General features: G+C 50.4%; 1 protein-coding gene across 5 annotated transcripts in view; it reads left to right on the top strand.

The window, feature by feature from the left end:
- The window catches only part of SYNJ2 (synaptojanin 2), a 102678-nt gene that overhangs the window by 47157 nt on the left and 41509 nt on the right, over positions 1–14012 (top strand). For all 5 annotated transcript variants that reach the window (XM_084777531.1, XM_084777532.1, XM_084777534.1 and 2 more), the window contains exons 3-5: positions 1719–1989; positions 6171–6396; positions 12554–12637. In XM_084777531.1, the coding sequence (XP_084633657.1) occupies positions 1719–1989; positions 6171–6396; positions 12554–12637 (581 nt within the window). The remainder of the gene's footprint in view (positions 1–1718; positions 1990–6170; positions 6397–12553; positions 12638–14012) is intronic.

Consider the following 14012-nt stretch of genomic DNA (forward strand, 5'->3'; position numbering starts at 1 on the left):
TCAGGCACCCCTTCGGGGAGCTGCACTCCTCCAGTGAAGTGTGAGAAGGGCAGCCTGCTGGAGTTGATGGGCGACGGGATTGGTGCCTTTGTGGACTTTTATAAGTGTGTGTAGAGACATAGGGATGGCAGAAAGCATCATTTCAGCCTGTGAGAGGAGGCCGCTGGCCAGTTGGAGTAAACCTGGCTGGGACATATCCCTTATACCTCAGAAAGGTATGAAAAAGATCCTGATAGATCCAGGCAGACCCATCACCTACTGGGGTTATCCCTTGGGCTCTGTCTTTGGAAGGGTCACACAGCATGGCCACCGCTACCCTTGACTTGGGTAGTACATAGAACAGAAAGGTAGCAGCCAGGGACAGTGTGGCAGGGTCTTGGAGAAGGGTGTATCAGTCTCCTGCATTGGGATTTATATACAAGTGTTCACACACCCGTACCGTTGGGAAAGGATGATGTATACCATCTTGCTGCTGGGGAGCCTCAGCTGGAACAACAGCTACTGGCTTTCGGTGTCTAAGGGCTACTGGGACGTTTCTGACGCAAAGAGGGGCACCCGGCTGTGTCATGGGAGAGCACAACCGGCTTCCTGGAGGAGGTGCTGCCTACAGACCAGAAGGAAGGGGTACGGGTTTACCCAGTCAGGGAAGGACTCGTGGTATTCTGGCCCCAAAGCTTATTCTTCTTCCCTGCCAGCAAAGAGCCAAGGCTGGGAAGTTAGTAGGGAAGTTGGAAGGAGTCCTTTGCTGGGCAGATGGCAGCAGAACCTTTATCCAAGTGGGAAGATGTCTCCCATAAAACTACAGGGCGAGTGTAAGAACGTGTGCTACACTGAGGAGCAGCAGAACACCGCCCTGGCGAGCAGCTGCCTGGGGAGCAGTCCCCGTATGGGGTGGGAATAGTATGGGACAGGGTGCGGAGCAAAATGAGGGTTCATTTCTGTCCTTGGAGGCAGGGGGGTGCCAGCGAGAGCCACAGAGGGATCTGAGCAGGGGAGGTCTGCTATCAGCTGAGTTTGAGACGGCTATGCCTGCTATGGCTGTGAGGGAGCCCAGGCAGTGGCTGAGGGGTGGGGGCTGAGGGCCTGGGCACAGCTAAGGAGGACGGATTGAAGGCGCTGGGCACAGATTTGGAAGAGACCTGGGGCCAGAAAGGGGAGGATGGCTGGTGTGGTGGTGCATGCCTTTAATCCTAGCACTTGGGAGGCAGAGGCAGGTGGATCTCTGTGAGTTCGAGGCCAGCCTGGTCTACAATGCAAGTTCAGGACAGCCAAGGCTACACAGAGAAACCCTGTCTCGAAAAACAACAGCAGCAACAACAAAAAGAAAGAAAGAAAAAGAAAGAAAGAAAGAAAGGATGACTAAATGGCTTGGGCTGGTCTAGAAGGTAGAGAGATGGCTAGGACCCAAAGCTTCTCTTTTTCCTCCTGTCAGGATAGAGCTGAGGCTGAGAAGGGAGAAGGCGGGGGTGGGAAAGCCTTCACATCAGCATCGCCCTAGGGTCTGTTAGAGCAGAGGCTATTTTTCTAGGCTGAGGGAGATGGGTATGGCAGCAGTGCTCCAGTTTGGTGGGGTACGGGCTGGGTAGTGGGGGCAGTACCACCCTAAGCCTAGGGGCAGAAGTTAGACCGGCCCTGCGGTTAGGACTGAAGCTAACTCTGGTTGCAGCCAGCGGAGCGCTCATAATCCTCCATCCTTTCCGTCTGATCCCCCCTTCCAGGTGACATCTCTTTGAGCTTTCTGGTGTTGGTGACAGGCTGCACGTCGGTGGGCAGAATTCCAGAGGCAGAGATCTACAAAATTACTGCCACTGAGTTTTGCCCCCTGCAGGAAGAGGCCAAGGAAGATGACCGCCTGGCCGCCTTGAGGAAAATCCTGAGCTCAGGGGTGTTTTACTTCGCATGGCCCAATGATGGCTCCTGTTTTGATCTGACCATCAGGGCGCAGAAACAGGGTGATGACTGCTCTGAATGGGGGACCTCCTTCTTCTGGTAAGGAACTGGGTCACCGAGGGCGGATTCTGGGTGACACCTGAGCCATTGCCTTCCGTCTTGCATCTGCCTGTTCTGGGTCAGCGTTGGAGCGGCGTGGCGAGCCGCGCTTGCTCTCTGTGCAGTGAGAGAAGGGAAGATACCTAACTCACCATCCCCATCCTGTGGGCTTAGCCCCAGGAATGTATTCACATGGCCCCGGGTAGATGTAGAAAAGAAACTGCTCTCAGAGTAAAGAATGCTGGGGCTTCACCTGCTCAGGCCTTCTCCTCAGTGGTGCTCTCCTCAGACGACCCAGACAGGACTTGGGTCATGGACCTTCCCTGCCCTGTGGAAGCTGAGAGGTACAGTAACTGCAGGGACCACCCAGGCCTTCTGTATAGGGCGTCTCTCCTCAGACTTGCTGGGGATAAGAGAGAAACAGGTAGACTCCATGTGATGGGAACCCTGGGCGTCCCAGAAAACCTTGTCTGTTAAGGCTTTTAGTCTAAGTAGAGCCACCCCAGTCTCCCAGCAAGACACAGACATGGAGGCTTGTCCCTGTCCTTGCTTGGCACCCGCCTAGCTTTGCCCACAGAAGCTGGCAAAGGCTCCTGTGGTAGGGCAAGGGCCCGCTCTGCAGGGCTTCACAATCCCTCACTTCTGCTGGTAAAGCATCCCTTGCCACATCATCCACATCCATCCCTGGCCCCCTGCCTCAACATCCCCCCGGGTCCCCCTCAGTCTGCCAGTTTGCGTGGTTAGCTTTAGGACACCTACAAAATCCTGCCTGTCTTGGTGCATGCTGTAGCACAGCAGGTGGGGGCAGGGTCTGAGGCTTTTTCCACATGTCTAATCAGCTGCCCAGGTGGGCTGCAGACTACACACTTAGTTGAAGATGCCCAATACATGTTGGACTTTCTTTGATTTTTATTATTATTATTATTATTATTATTATTATTATTATTATTATTATTATTATCATCATCATCATCATCATCATCATCATCATCATTATTATTATTATTATTATTTTGGATTTTTGAGAACAGGGTGTCTCTGTGTATTACCTTGACGGTCCTGGACTCGCTTTGTAGACCAGGCTGGCCTCGAACTCACAGCGGTCTGCCTCCCCCTGCTTCCCAAGTGCTGGGATTAAAGGCGTGTGCCACCACCGCCCGGCAATATCTGATTATTCTTTGGGGGAACCAGCATGTGCCTTAGCACTGTCACACATACTCCTGAAGGGTTGTCACACGGCTACGATGTTCAGAAACAACATTAAAGCAGGGATGTATGTTAACACAGAAGAAGAGTGGCATTCCTTGGAGGCAGTAGAACCTAGGTAAATGGCTTGCTTAGCGCTTTTGTAACTGCTTTCCCATTGACTGATCTGTGGCAGAGATGGGAGGTAATACAGGGTCAGGAAGATAAAAGAGATGGAGCTGGGAGCTTGGAGGAGGAGAGGCTCATTGTACCCCTGTTGCAGTAGATACCAGACTAGATTTGCATTTGGGAGTAGGAACTGCCTGTGGGATGTGCCAGGTGGGGTGCCCACCCCAAGGGTCCCTGTTGAAACCCATGAAACTGACCACATCTGAGTCAGCAGGCAGAGTGGCCACGGCAGATCACTTTAAAAGCCACGGCAGGAAGCCGATGGAGTCCACGTAGGGTACAGCTGGTGAGCACGACAAGAGGGCAGCAGTGGGGTCATCCATCCCCAGGGGCTGTCACTTCCTAATGCACTTGAAGCCTGGCAGGAAGTACAAAGCTGTTATTTATAGATTTGGATCTCTTCTTCCTGGGCTCTGAAGCACCCTCCCCAGAGTCACCTAAACCAATTGATCCAAGTTGCCCAGTTGACAGAGGCTCCTCTCCACACACACACAGAGGGGACATAGCAGAAAGGCCAACAGGCCACTTAATGTATGTCACTAGAGTAGTTTATTGTCTGCAATTCATAGAGTGCCACTTAAGAACCTGACTTTGTAAAGTCTTCCTTCCCAGCAATCTTCACGTACAGCAATGCTGCACCTGTGAGAACTCAGCGGATGAGCAGGGCTCCCACGGCTGGGTGGGTGTAGCGGTGGGGTGGGTAGCCTTAGCTGTAGCTAGCTGTAGCAGTAGTCACATTCCCGAAAGCTTGCCTGAGGGCAAAGGCTTTGAGAAGCCAAGATCCTCCGCTTTCCAGCATCACCAGGGAACTGAGCTCAAGGGCAGGAATCAGCTTCCTTTTTTAAACAAATAGGCCATTGTGACCTAGATTTGTTCCAGACCCTGTAAGAGAAAGTTCCCTGGTGACAAGGCTCAGACTGGCACTGTTGGGGCCCCCTGGGTATGAGGGAGGCTGGCTGATAGGGGACGGGAAGATACTGTGGCCTTCTGCAGTTATAGGGCTTTCATCTAGGAGGCCTGAGGCTGGAGCTGGCAGTGACAGAGGACTCGCTCAGCGCGCATGAAGCCCAGTTTTATCCCTGACGCTACTGTAGCCGACAAATGAATTAATCAATAAAGAAAACTCCCAGACTCAGGCTTTAGAACGCCACACTGTGTTTGCCAGCTCTGTGGTCTTGGGCAAGGTTTTTACCTTCTCATGCTTCCGTGTTATAAAAATGGCATCTCCAATAATAATGACCCCTTTCACATGGGGTCACAGCATAGATGTGTTAAACTAGTCCACGCTAACACTTCAGGAATGGCGCTTTGTGTACTTTCACTTGTGTCCTATTTCAACCATCACTATCAGCACAGACTTCAGAGCACAGAATAATCTGCAGGCCTGGAGAGGAAATAGACTGCAGCTTTCATCAACTTTTATTTTTATCTAATCCCTTTTATCTTACTTTGGATTTCTTAATAATGCTTTCCTTATATTCACCTCGTGTGTATGTGTGTGTGTGTGTGTGTGTGATTTACATAAGTACGTCCATAATTAATAGTTTTATGTTATTTTATCTTTACCCATTATTATTATTTAATCAAAACATGAGGTTAGTCCTGGTTGTCCTGAAACTCACTCAGTAGACCAGGCTGTCTTCAAACTCAGTGATCCCCCTGCCTCTGCCTCATGGTTGCTGGGATTAAAAGCGTGCACCACCACCTCCAAGTTAAAACATAAGTAATTTTTTAAAGGTTTGTTTTTAACTATGTGTGTGCCTCTGTGTGGGTGTGGGTACATGGGTACGGTTGCCCACAGAGGCCAGAAGAGGAGGGAGTTGGATCTTCTGGAGCTAGAACTGACAAATCAGTGAGTTTCCTAATGTGGGTGCTGGGAATGAAACCAGGGTCCTCTGCAAGAGCAGCCCAAGCTCTCAGCCACTGAGCCAGGTCTCTAGACCCATGAGTTAATTTTTTATTCTAATAAAAAAAAAAGACAGACACAGGTCTAAACAAGGCTTACTTTCCAGCTTTGTTTCCTCTGGTCCTTGCTGTCACCAGCCAGTAGCATAGGAAAAAGACTTCTCGCCTTTTCCTCCTGTACAAATCATTTTGGCTCTGCCATTTAGTCTCTGAAGCACAGAACCTCCTAAATCTATATGTCCAAACAGCAGGGCCCACTGGAGTGTTTGCTTCTGTTGGGTGATAATTCTTCCTGGGAGATATGAAAAAAAAAAAAGTTTCTTCACCTTAGATAAGGAACTCACAGCAGCCCAAAACAGTGACATCACCAAAGTACAACCTGATGAGCCCCTGAACTTATTTGGGTTACTTACAGGAGTGTGGGCTAGAATTTACTTGAGAAGCGTGGGGAACTCAAAGCAGCTGCACTATAGGACACCTACTCTAGTGTGAGTGAGAACTTATGAAAGCCAGAACTCTGCACCTCTCTACAGTACTTGTAGGGACGTCACAGGCCAAAGTTGCCTTTCCTTAGCAGTCCTGGCTGCTTGTATAACCTTAAGATGGTAGGGGGACCCTATGAATCTGTTAAGTTTCAGGGACATCCTGGGACTTGTGAATTGTTTACTTCTGGTGTCTTAAATTGCTTCTGTTGAGAACTTTCTGAGTTTTAAAGAGCCTCCCTTCAGAATGTCCTAAGTCTTAATGAGTTTCCCTCCAAGGCAGCAGGTTTCTGTTTGGATGAAATTCATGTAACAGCCTAGTGGAGCACTGGGCCTCATGGGAAACTCCTTAGTACTTGGCTTGGGGTGCAGCATTTGTAGAGCCTGGTAGGGTGACCCAAAGGTGGGACTGTTTTGCAGGAACCAGCTATTGCATGTGCCCCTGAGGCAGCACCAGGTGAGCTGCTGTGACTGGTTGCTGAAGATCATCTGTGGGGTGGTGACCATCCGCACGGTATATGCCTCCCACAAGCAGGCCAAAGCCTGTCTCATCTCTCGCATCAGCTGTGAGCGTGCAGGGGCCCGCTTTCTCACCCGTGGTGTAAATGATGACGGCCATGTGTCCAACTTCGTGGAGACAGAGCAGGTAAGTACTCACACCTGTTCAGGGCCCAGAGTGACTCAGAGTCAACACATCTTACAATTGCATGTTTTCTGTCATGCCTGGGAGACTCTCTGATGTATGTGAACAGGTTCCTGACCGTGGCTTCTTGCTATATGTGTGAAATGTGTGGAGCACTACTTGAAACTTATCTCTGGCTTGTATAGCTTGTCTTTTTACTTCACAGGCTGTTTTTGAAAGATGGCATTTACTTAAGATATGTGTTGTGTGTGCATGCATGCATTTGAAAGCCTGAAGAACTCCAGCTGAAAGTAGATAGAGCCCACCAATTTGCCTAGAATGGCTGTCCGTCAAGCCTTAGGGATACTCCTATCTCTATGAGATTACCAGCATGGGCCACTGGATCTGGCTTTTACATGGGCGCTCAGGACTGAACTCAGGTCTTCAGGCTTCTGTGGCAAGTACTTGACCACCTGAGCCACCTCCCTGGGTCTTCTAATGTGGCTTAAGCAAAAGGACTCAAGAACAGAAGCCACAACCATAAAGAGTAGCATTCGCTCCCGGAGCAGCTGACTAGCCATAAAGAGTAGCCCTCGCTCCGGGAGCAGCTGACAAACCAATAGGGGTTTGAAAGTGTTTTTAGGACAAATAAAGAGTACAATAGAGTGATAGGAGCAGAAACTCACTAAAAAACAAACAAACAAGTGACATCCGACATCTGCTAGCACTTCATTCTAGAAGCATGTTAGTGCCTGGGAATGGGGGAGGGGTGGGCACAGCTGCTGACAGCGCCTAGGGAGGAGAGCCATCTGTAATTCCTCCTTAGTTTCTTTCCCAGCTCTGTCCTCCTCCTGGAGATGCTGCTGTTATGCACATGTTGTTTTTTTGCCCCGACTGGGTCCCTAATGGGTTATGCCACCACCTTGCAGGAAAGCAGGTGGGATCAGCTGCAAGGAAGGAAAGCCCCCCGGGAGGCAGGCACAGGTGTAATTCTGCCCTGGGCCACAAGCACCAGGAGCAGCTTTGCAGCGCTCAGCACTGTTGAGACTGTCTTTTACCACCACAGCCAAACCTCTCATGCTCACTCAGTGGGTGGCTCAAACTACTGTGCGAGCCCAGAATGCAGAACACTGTCACCTATCAAAGGCACAAAGATGAAGGCTCCTCGAGGGAGCCAGAGGGAAGTTGGAGCAGGCCCTCACAAGATATGTGGGTACAATTAGTATCTCAGGGGAGGTTTGCCTGCCCTCTTGGATGTTGACAAGGCTATTAAGTAACTGTGGGTTGAGAGAAGAAAGAATACTTACTCTCACCAGGAGAGCCATTTTCATTTTTCTTGCTCACTTCAGCACGGTGACAATGACTCCCAAGGTTCGCATACTCCCTTTTCCTCACCACCTTCATTTTTGTCTGGCGTTCCTACCCTCACACCTTGAACCGTCCCATCCTCGTCTGAGTTCTGGTGGGCTTTGGTTTGGTTTGGTTTGGTTTGACTTCTGATTTGCTCAACATGAACTGGACAAGCCACCACAGGTAGAAAGCAGTATCAATGTTGACTGGCGTGCACAAAGCCTGAACTTGGTACCGGAACCAGTTTCCAGAGGTCATTTGGGAATTGAGAGGGAATCCTGAGCCCAGCCTTCTCCTTGTCCACCCCGTCTGAGGAAAGAGGGCCACTTGTTTGGTTGTGGTGGTGGTGGTTGTCCCCAAATGTTTAGTTTTCATGCAGCTTAGAAACACTGTGGTCTCTTATTGTCGCTTATAAAACACATTGTTAAGGGAACAGCTGCCCTGTCCTATAATGTGAAACATTAAAGAGGGCACTGTGTGAGTTTCCTGGGACTTCTGTACCACACACTGGGTGGTTGAAACAACAGGCATTTGTTCTCACAGTTCTGGAGGCTGGCCGGCTAAAATCAAGGTCAGGTAGGCCTGTATTGTCTTGAACCTCCCTCTGGGAGGATCCGACCTCACCTCCTCCAGTCATGTCATCCCCAGGTAACTGTTTCCCAGGGACATCATCCCAGTCACAGTCACACTGGGTCAGCCTTCTCCGGGGTGGGCTCACTTATCCTGTTACATGCACAGAGGTCCTCAGTCCGAACAAGGCCATAGTGGAAAACGCAGGAGGTTAGGACTTTAGCATGCTGAGTCTGGAAGGGACACAATTGAGCCCGTAACGTTAGGACATAGACCCACACTCTAATGGGCAGGGCTTTGACTGCAGGCAAGTCTGTCTCCCTGTGATGTCTGCTTTTCTTACTAAGACTAGCCAGCATTTCCACAGGCTCAGGCTTGGGCTTTTGCTCTGGTTATGTCATGCGATATACATGGTGACTTGTAGGTCCCTTTATGCCATGTTACACAAGACCAAGTTCCCTACCCCGTATCACCTAAAGCTCTTCTTTGGGGCAGCCCACCCACCCAGGCCTTCCAGCTAAGAGCAGCCTGCCTGTGCACACTCCCAGGGATGTACAGCCTTGTCTCGATCTGTTTCCTGTTGCTGTAACACAGTACCACAACCTGGGTATGGTATTTAAAAAGAGATTTATTTTGGCTTTAAAATTCTGGCCTAAAATCGAGGGTCCACGTCTGGCGCTGACTCTCTGACAGTCCTGAGGTACAGGGTGTCTGTGGTGAGCAGCAAGCAGCACACAGGAGGCCTAGCCAAAATGGCTTTTATTTGAAAACTCACTCCCAAAATAACCCAGTAACTATTAATTTAATGAGTGGATTAATCAGTCCCCAAAGGCAGAGCGCTAATCACCATTTGATGATGGGGATTAGATTTCAGCGTGCTTTTAAGAGACACAAGCCATAGAGGCTTGCTGCTTTCCGATAGCTTGGGGTTGGAGGAGGGATTTCTCGGCTCCCATAAGCCTATGTGGTGGTCTTCTCAATCTGTGTTCTTTAAATTCCCTTTTCCTCCTCCTGGCCACATTGGCATCACTCGACCTCGCACCCTGTAGCAATCGCTGTTGACGGGCAGACACTACCATCTGCCGTCCACCAGAGTAATGGGGAGCCGAGAGGACGTAACTTAACCCCACGAGACTGTTTCCATTAGACATATAACCAGGCACAAGGTCTATGGCCTTAAACCCAGCTGTCAATAGACAGGCCACATGGGGAGCAGGAGCCCAGGATGGCTGGGGCTGACAGAGCCCTGAGGCAGTCTAACATCATGAACCTGGGAGGTGACCAATAGGATGGGCCATCACTCCCCAGAGCAGAGTGGGCCCAATGGCAACTAGGAAGCTCTTCAGCATCTATTGGTGGGCCTGTTAGCCCCTGAGTGCCTACTGTTTCTTAATACTATAGTTTTTGCCATGCCTAAGTGGAGTTCAGGCCTACAATAGCATAGGACACCTCCTGCCCCTGGCATACAGGGGTGTGTGTGTGTGTGTGTGTGTGTGTGTGTACATGTATGTGTGCCCATGAACATGTCTGTCTATATGTACGTTTTGTATTCATGCATCTGTGTGGTGTGTGCATGCATGTTATATATGTTGCCCATACAAGTGTCCTTGTGTGATGTTTGTACACACTCGTGTGTTATATGTGCATGTGTATTTGTTCTGTGTGTTGTATACTTGTGGGTTTATATGTACAGTTATGTGGTGTGTACACACATGTGGGTGCATACACACTGTGTGTCCGTGTGGGAGATGCCTCCTAGAACTCCTTGGGAGGAAGCCTGGAATCTTTTTTCAGCTCAGCTGTGAGTCACACACAGTCGGCTCCATCTGCTGCAGTGACTCAACTGCAGAAAAACAAACCTCACTGTCGCTCAGCCTGTCAGCGAAGGGATGCACAATAAATATCAGGTTCTGACAATCAAGGCCACCACCTAACCACAGGAGGCTAGGATGGGTGTATGTGCCCTCCTGAGGGTGCCAATGGGGAGGCATGGGTTTGTTTTTATGTATTGATTGATTGATTGATTGATTGTAATTTATTCAGATCACATCCTGATTGTTATTCCCTCGCTTGTATCCTCCCATTCCCACCCTTCCTCCCTCTTCCACTGGACTCCCCTCCCCTAGACCTCTGACAGAAAGGGACCTCCCCCCTAACTATAGAGGCCTGGGTCTGTAAACTTTGCATCCGGAAGCAGCAGCTGGAGGAGCCTGCCCTGTGTTATCTCTTCCTCTTCCCAGGCCTGTTTCCATGCTCATCGCTCCATGAATGATGCTGCGTGCGGGGGCCCTCCTGTCCGCACAGGACCAGAGCTCTGTGATAGCAGCACTGGCCTTTCCATTTGCTTCCCGGGACTCTTCCTAGTCCCCAGCCCTGTCTTGTCTGTTCTTGCTACTTCCCTTTCCTGCAGCTAGCCCTACCCACCCCAGTGCCTGTCCCTGCCCAGCCTTCCTGACTCAGAGTGGCCCCATCCACACTTGGCAGTTTTCCAGAATGTACCTAAACCCACTCTCTGGGTACCAGATGACATGTAATACACTTAGGGAAGCGGGTTGAAAGTGGTTCAGCAAAGTGCCTAGGCCACATCCCTGCTGCAAGCATGGACCTCTCCCAGTGCTCTCTTTCCCCATCCTTCCTCTAGGGGCTCTGTGGAAGGAAAAAAAAAAAAAAAAACCAGGCACCTATGAAAGAGGCTGCCCATGAATGCTCAGGCTGTTCTTTCACTGAGCATACTGGCAGGCCACAGGATGGCTCAGGCTAATGGAGCCTTGGGGCAGTCTAACAGCATGAAACTGGGAGAGGTGACCTCTGGAATGTGCCATCCCTGCCCCAAAGCAGGGTGGGCCCAATGGCAACTGAGAAACGAACTATTGGGGTCCATTGTGTTGGTTGCTGGGTTTACACTGGGTGGTACAATAGGAAGGAGATTCAGGCGTAGATGGTTTTTCAGGGAAGAAAGAAAGACCCCTTCCCCATAGAGAAGGGGTCCCAGGTACTGCCTCCTGCACTGAGCTCAGAAGGAGCCAGGCTTGAAGTCCAGGGTCACCAGAGTATAAAGCACAGGAGTCCTTAGCTTAGGTCAGATGCAGGTTGTGTCCATGTTAGCATCTTAGCTAGCTCGGCTTCCTTGTTGAGGACACGGTCTTGTGTCTTTGGTCTCAGGAAGGCAGGCCCCTCCTGCAGTGCAGCAAATGGAATAACGGACCCGGCCGGCACATTTGCTGGTAGCCAATACCTGGAAACAGACAGCATGTTCCCAACCTAGTGCAGTTTCCTCTGGAGACTAAGGCTAGGATTACAGTTTACAACATAGATACCAAGCTCATGGCATTCCTGCGGCCCAGAGAATCTCGGGTCTCACCGTCCAGCCCCCTCCCCCCTGAAGAATTACTAATGCATGCGTGATCTGGGTGTGATCTAGCCAAGGAGGAAAGCTACCCTGTAAGAGAGCAGGCCAGCGAGCAATGGAAAGGACTCATATGGGCACCCGTGGTGGCCCTGCCAGGCCAGGCTAGGGTTGCACCGATAAAGGGCACCATCTGATAACCACAGCAGCCATCCCCTGTGCCCACTCAGGGCTGTGTTTTTGTGTCCTTTTAGCTGTCATTCGCTCTTCTATCCCTGGAGGCAGGTGGGCCACTGTAAAAGTGGTCAGCAGGGGAGGGGGCGCTATTATCATTTTACTTGAAGTATCATTTATTTCTATGAAGGGTCTGTATATTGTGAAACCTGTTGAGTATGTGTTGGTGGCATGTGGGAAAACACAGTGACTCAGGGCCAGGGCTACAGACAAGTTCAAGATGAACCTTGACTTGGGCTGTCAAGTTCAACAGTGGCAGGTGCAGTGGGCGGGGCTTCCAGTAGAACTGACTTATTTGGCTCAGTCCTTTAGCAATAGCTCCTCGGTTGTTAAGCCCTCTACAAAGCCCAGCATATCTTCTTCTGGTTTTAAAGTGGGAAATGGGTGCTAGACTTTTCAGGGAAGCAGATACCATCATGCTTTAAGAGGGAGAATTCCTGCACACATCAGGTCTGCCTGCAGACCCCTCCTCAGAAATTCAGGCAATAGCCAGCATGCCTTGCTATCTGGTGAGTGATAAAGGGGCAGCGCAGCCCTGTAGGTGAGAGAGCAGAGGGCATTGAAGTCCACCAGCTATCCTCCAGGCTGGTGTCAGGTCACAGGCACGGGATCCCATTACAGCCCAGGACGTTCAGTTTCATTGAAGAGCCTGTTTCTCTTTTCTGTTTCCCTGTGCCACAGACGATTTACATGGATGATGGAGTGTCGTCCTTTGTCCAGATCCGAGGCTCCGTTCCACTGTTCTGGGAGCAGCCAGGGCTTCAGGTAGGTGATTTATGCGGAAGGCTTTCCACTGTGACAGTGCTGTGCACCTCCGGTCTCTTTCAGTAGCTGGAGTTTGTTTTCTTTAAACGTGTTTCTTTCATGGTGGCGTTTATGGTCTTGTTCCTTGGCCCAGTTGTGTTGAGCCAAGTGAAAGCGCGAGAGAGAGAGAGAGAGAGAGAGAGAGAGAGAGAGAGAGAGAGAGAGAGAGAGAGAGAGAGAATTACGAGCACACTGGGAGGGGGGTATAGTTTGGGGCCTGAAGATGATGTATATATTAGCTGTTAACTTCGTGCAGTGAGGAATACATTGAGATGAACCAGAGAGTGCTTGGGTGGAACAGGCCTAAGTGGTACCCTGAGTTGAGCCTATGGATAACATTTGGCAGCTGGGAATCCCTTGGAGGGCTCAGGAGGGTCTATTGGGCCCTTGGTGGCTACATCATGGGTCTGGCATTCTGTGATTCTTGTGTGGAGCTACGTGAGGACTGCAGAGCTTTCCCGTGATTTCTAAAAATACCTTCTGCCAACTAAAGTCCAGCTTTGGGCAGTGCCAGAGGGATTCAGCTTTTGCGTCCTGAGAAGAGTTCAGGGACTGGGGACACGGTCCAAGGACACAGCTGTTATCACTGAATGGCATGCTGCTCCCTCAAGTGGGCTCAGGCAAGGTACATTTGGGGAGAGTGGCTGGAAGGTCCTCCTTGCTCTGTTCAATTCTGCCTTGAAGGGACCAACATGCCCGAGAAAGCGTCTCCCTGGTCTTTAGTCTTTGGCTTCTCCTGCCCAGGCTCTTACAGAGAGAGAGAGTTGGGTGGTTAGCCAGCAAACAGCCCAAGAGGCCAAGAGCACCATGTGTCAGGTTCTCAGGCTCACAGTGCCCAGTCTTGGACTCAGCTTCTTAACCCAGACTGGACTTGTCCCCAGGGCTGCCAGCATGTCGTGCCGCGCTGACAGCACTGGCCATGTCCCTGTCAGCCCTTGGAGTATGATGGATGGGTGGAGTAGTTCATTCAGGTTCTGAGATCTGGGGTGAGGGTGAGGATTTGTTGATGTTCAGTTTATCCCAGGTGTGTGAGGATGCCCAGTGGCACTGAAGGCTTGAGCTTGAGTTAGCTTGTAGCAGGTAAAAATCCCCTGGAGGCTTTCCAAAGGTCTTTTGTTACTGTTATGCTGTTTTTGTCTCACTGTGGAGCCTAGGCTAGCCTTGAACTTGCGGCGATCGTTCCTGCCTCAATCCTAACAAGTGCTGAGCTTACAGCTCTGTCCCACCATGCCCATCTCCTGGACGTCTTGTTCTCATTTTGTGTCTTGAATGGTTCTGTTGAGACATAACTTTTCTACCATTAACTCCAACTATTTTAAAGCACATGAAGCATTTG

The sequence above is a fragment of the Acomys minous genome (assembly GCF_964271855.1).
Source record: "Acomys minous genome assembly, chromosome: 3".
Lineage (NCBI taxonomy): Eukaryota > Metazoa > Chordata > Mammalia > Rodentia > Muridae > Acomys > Acomys minous.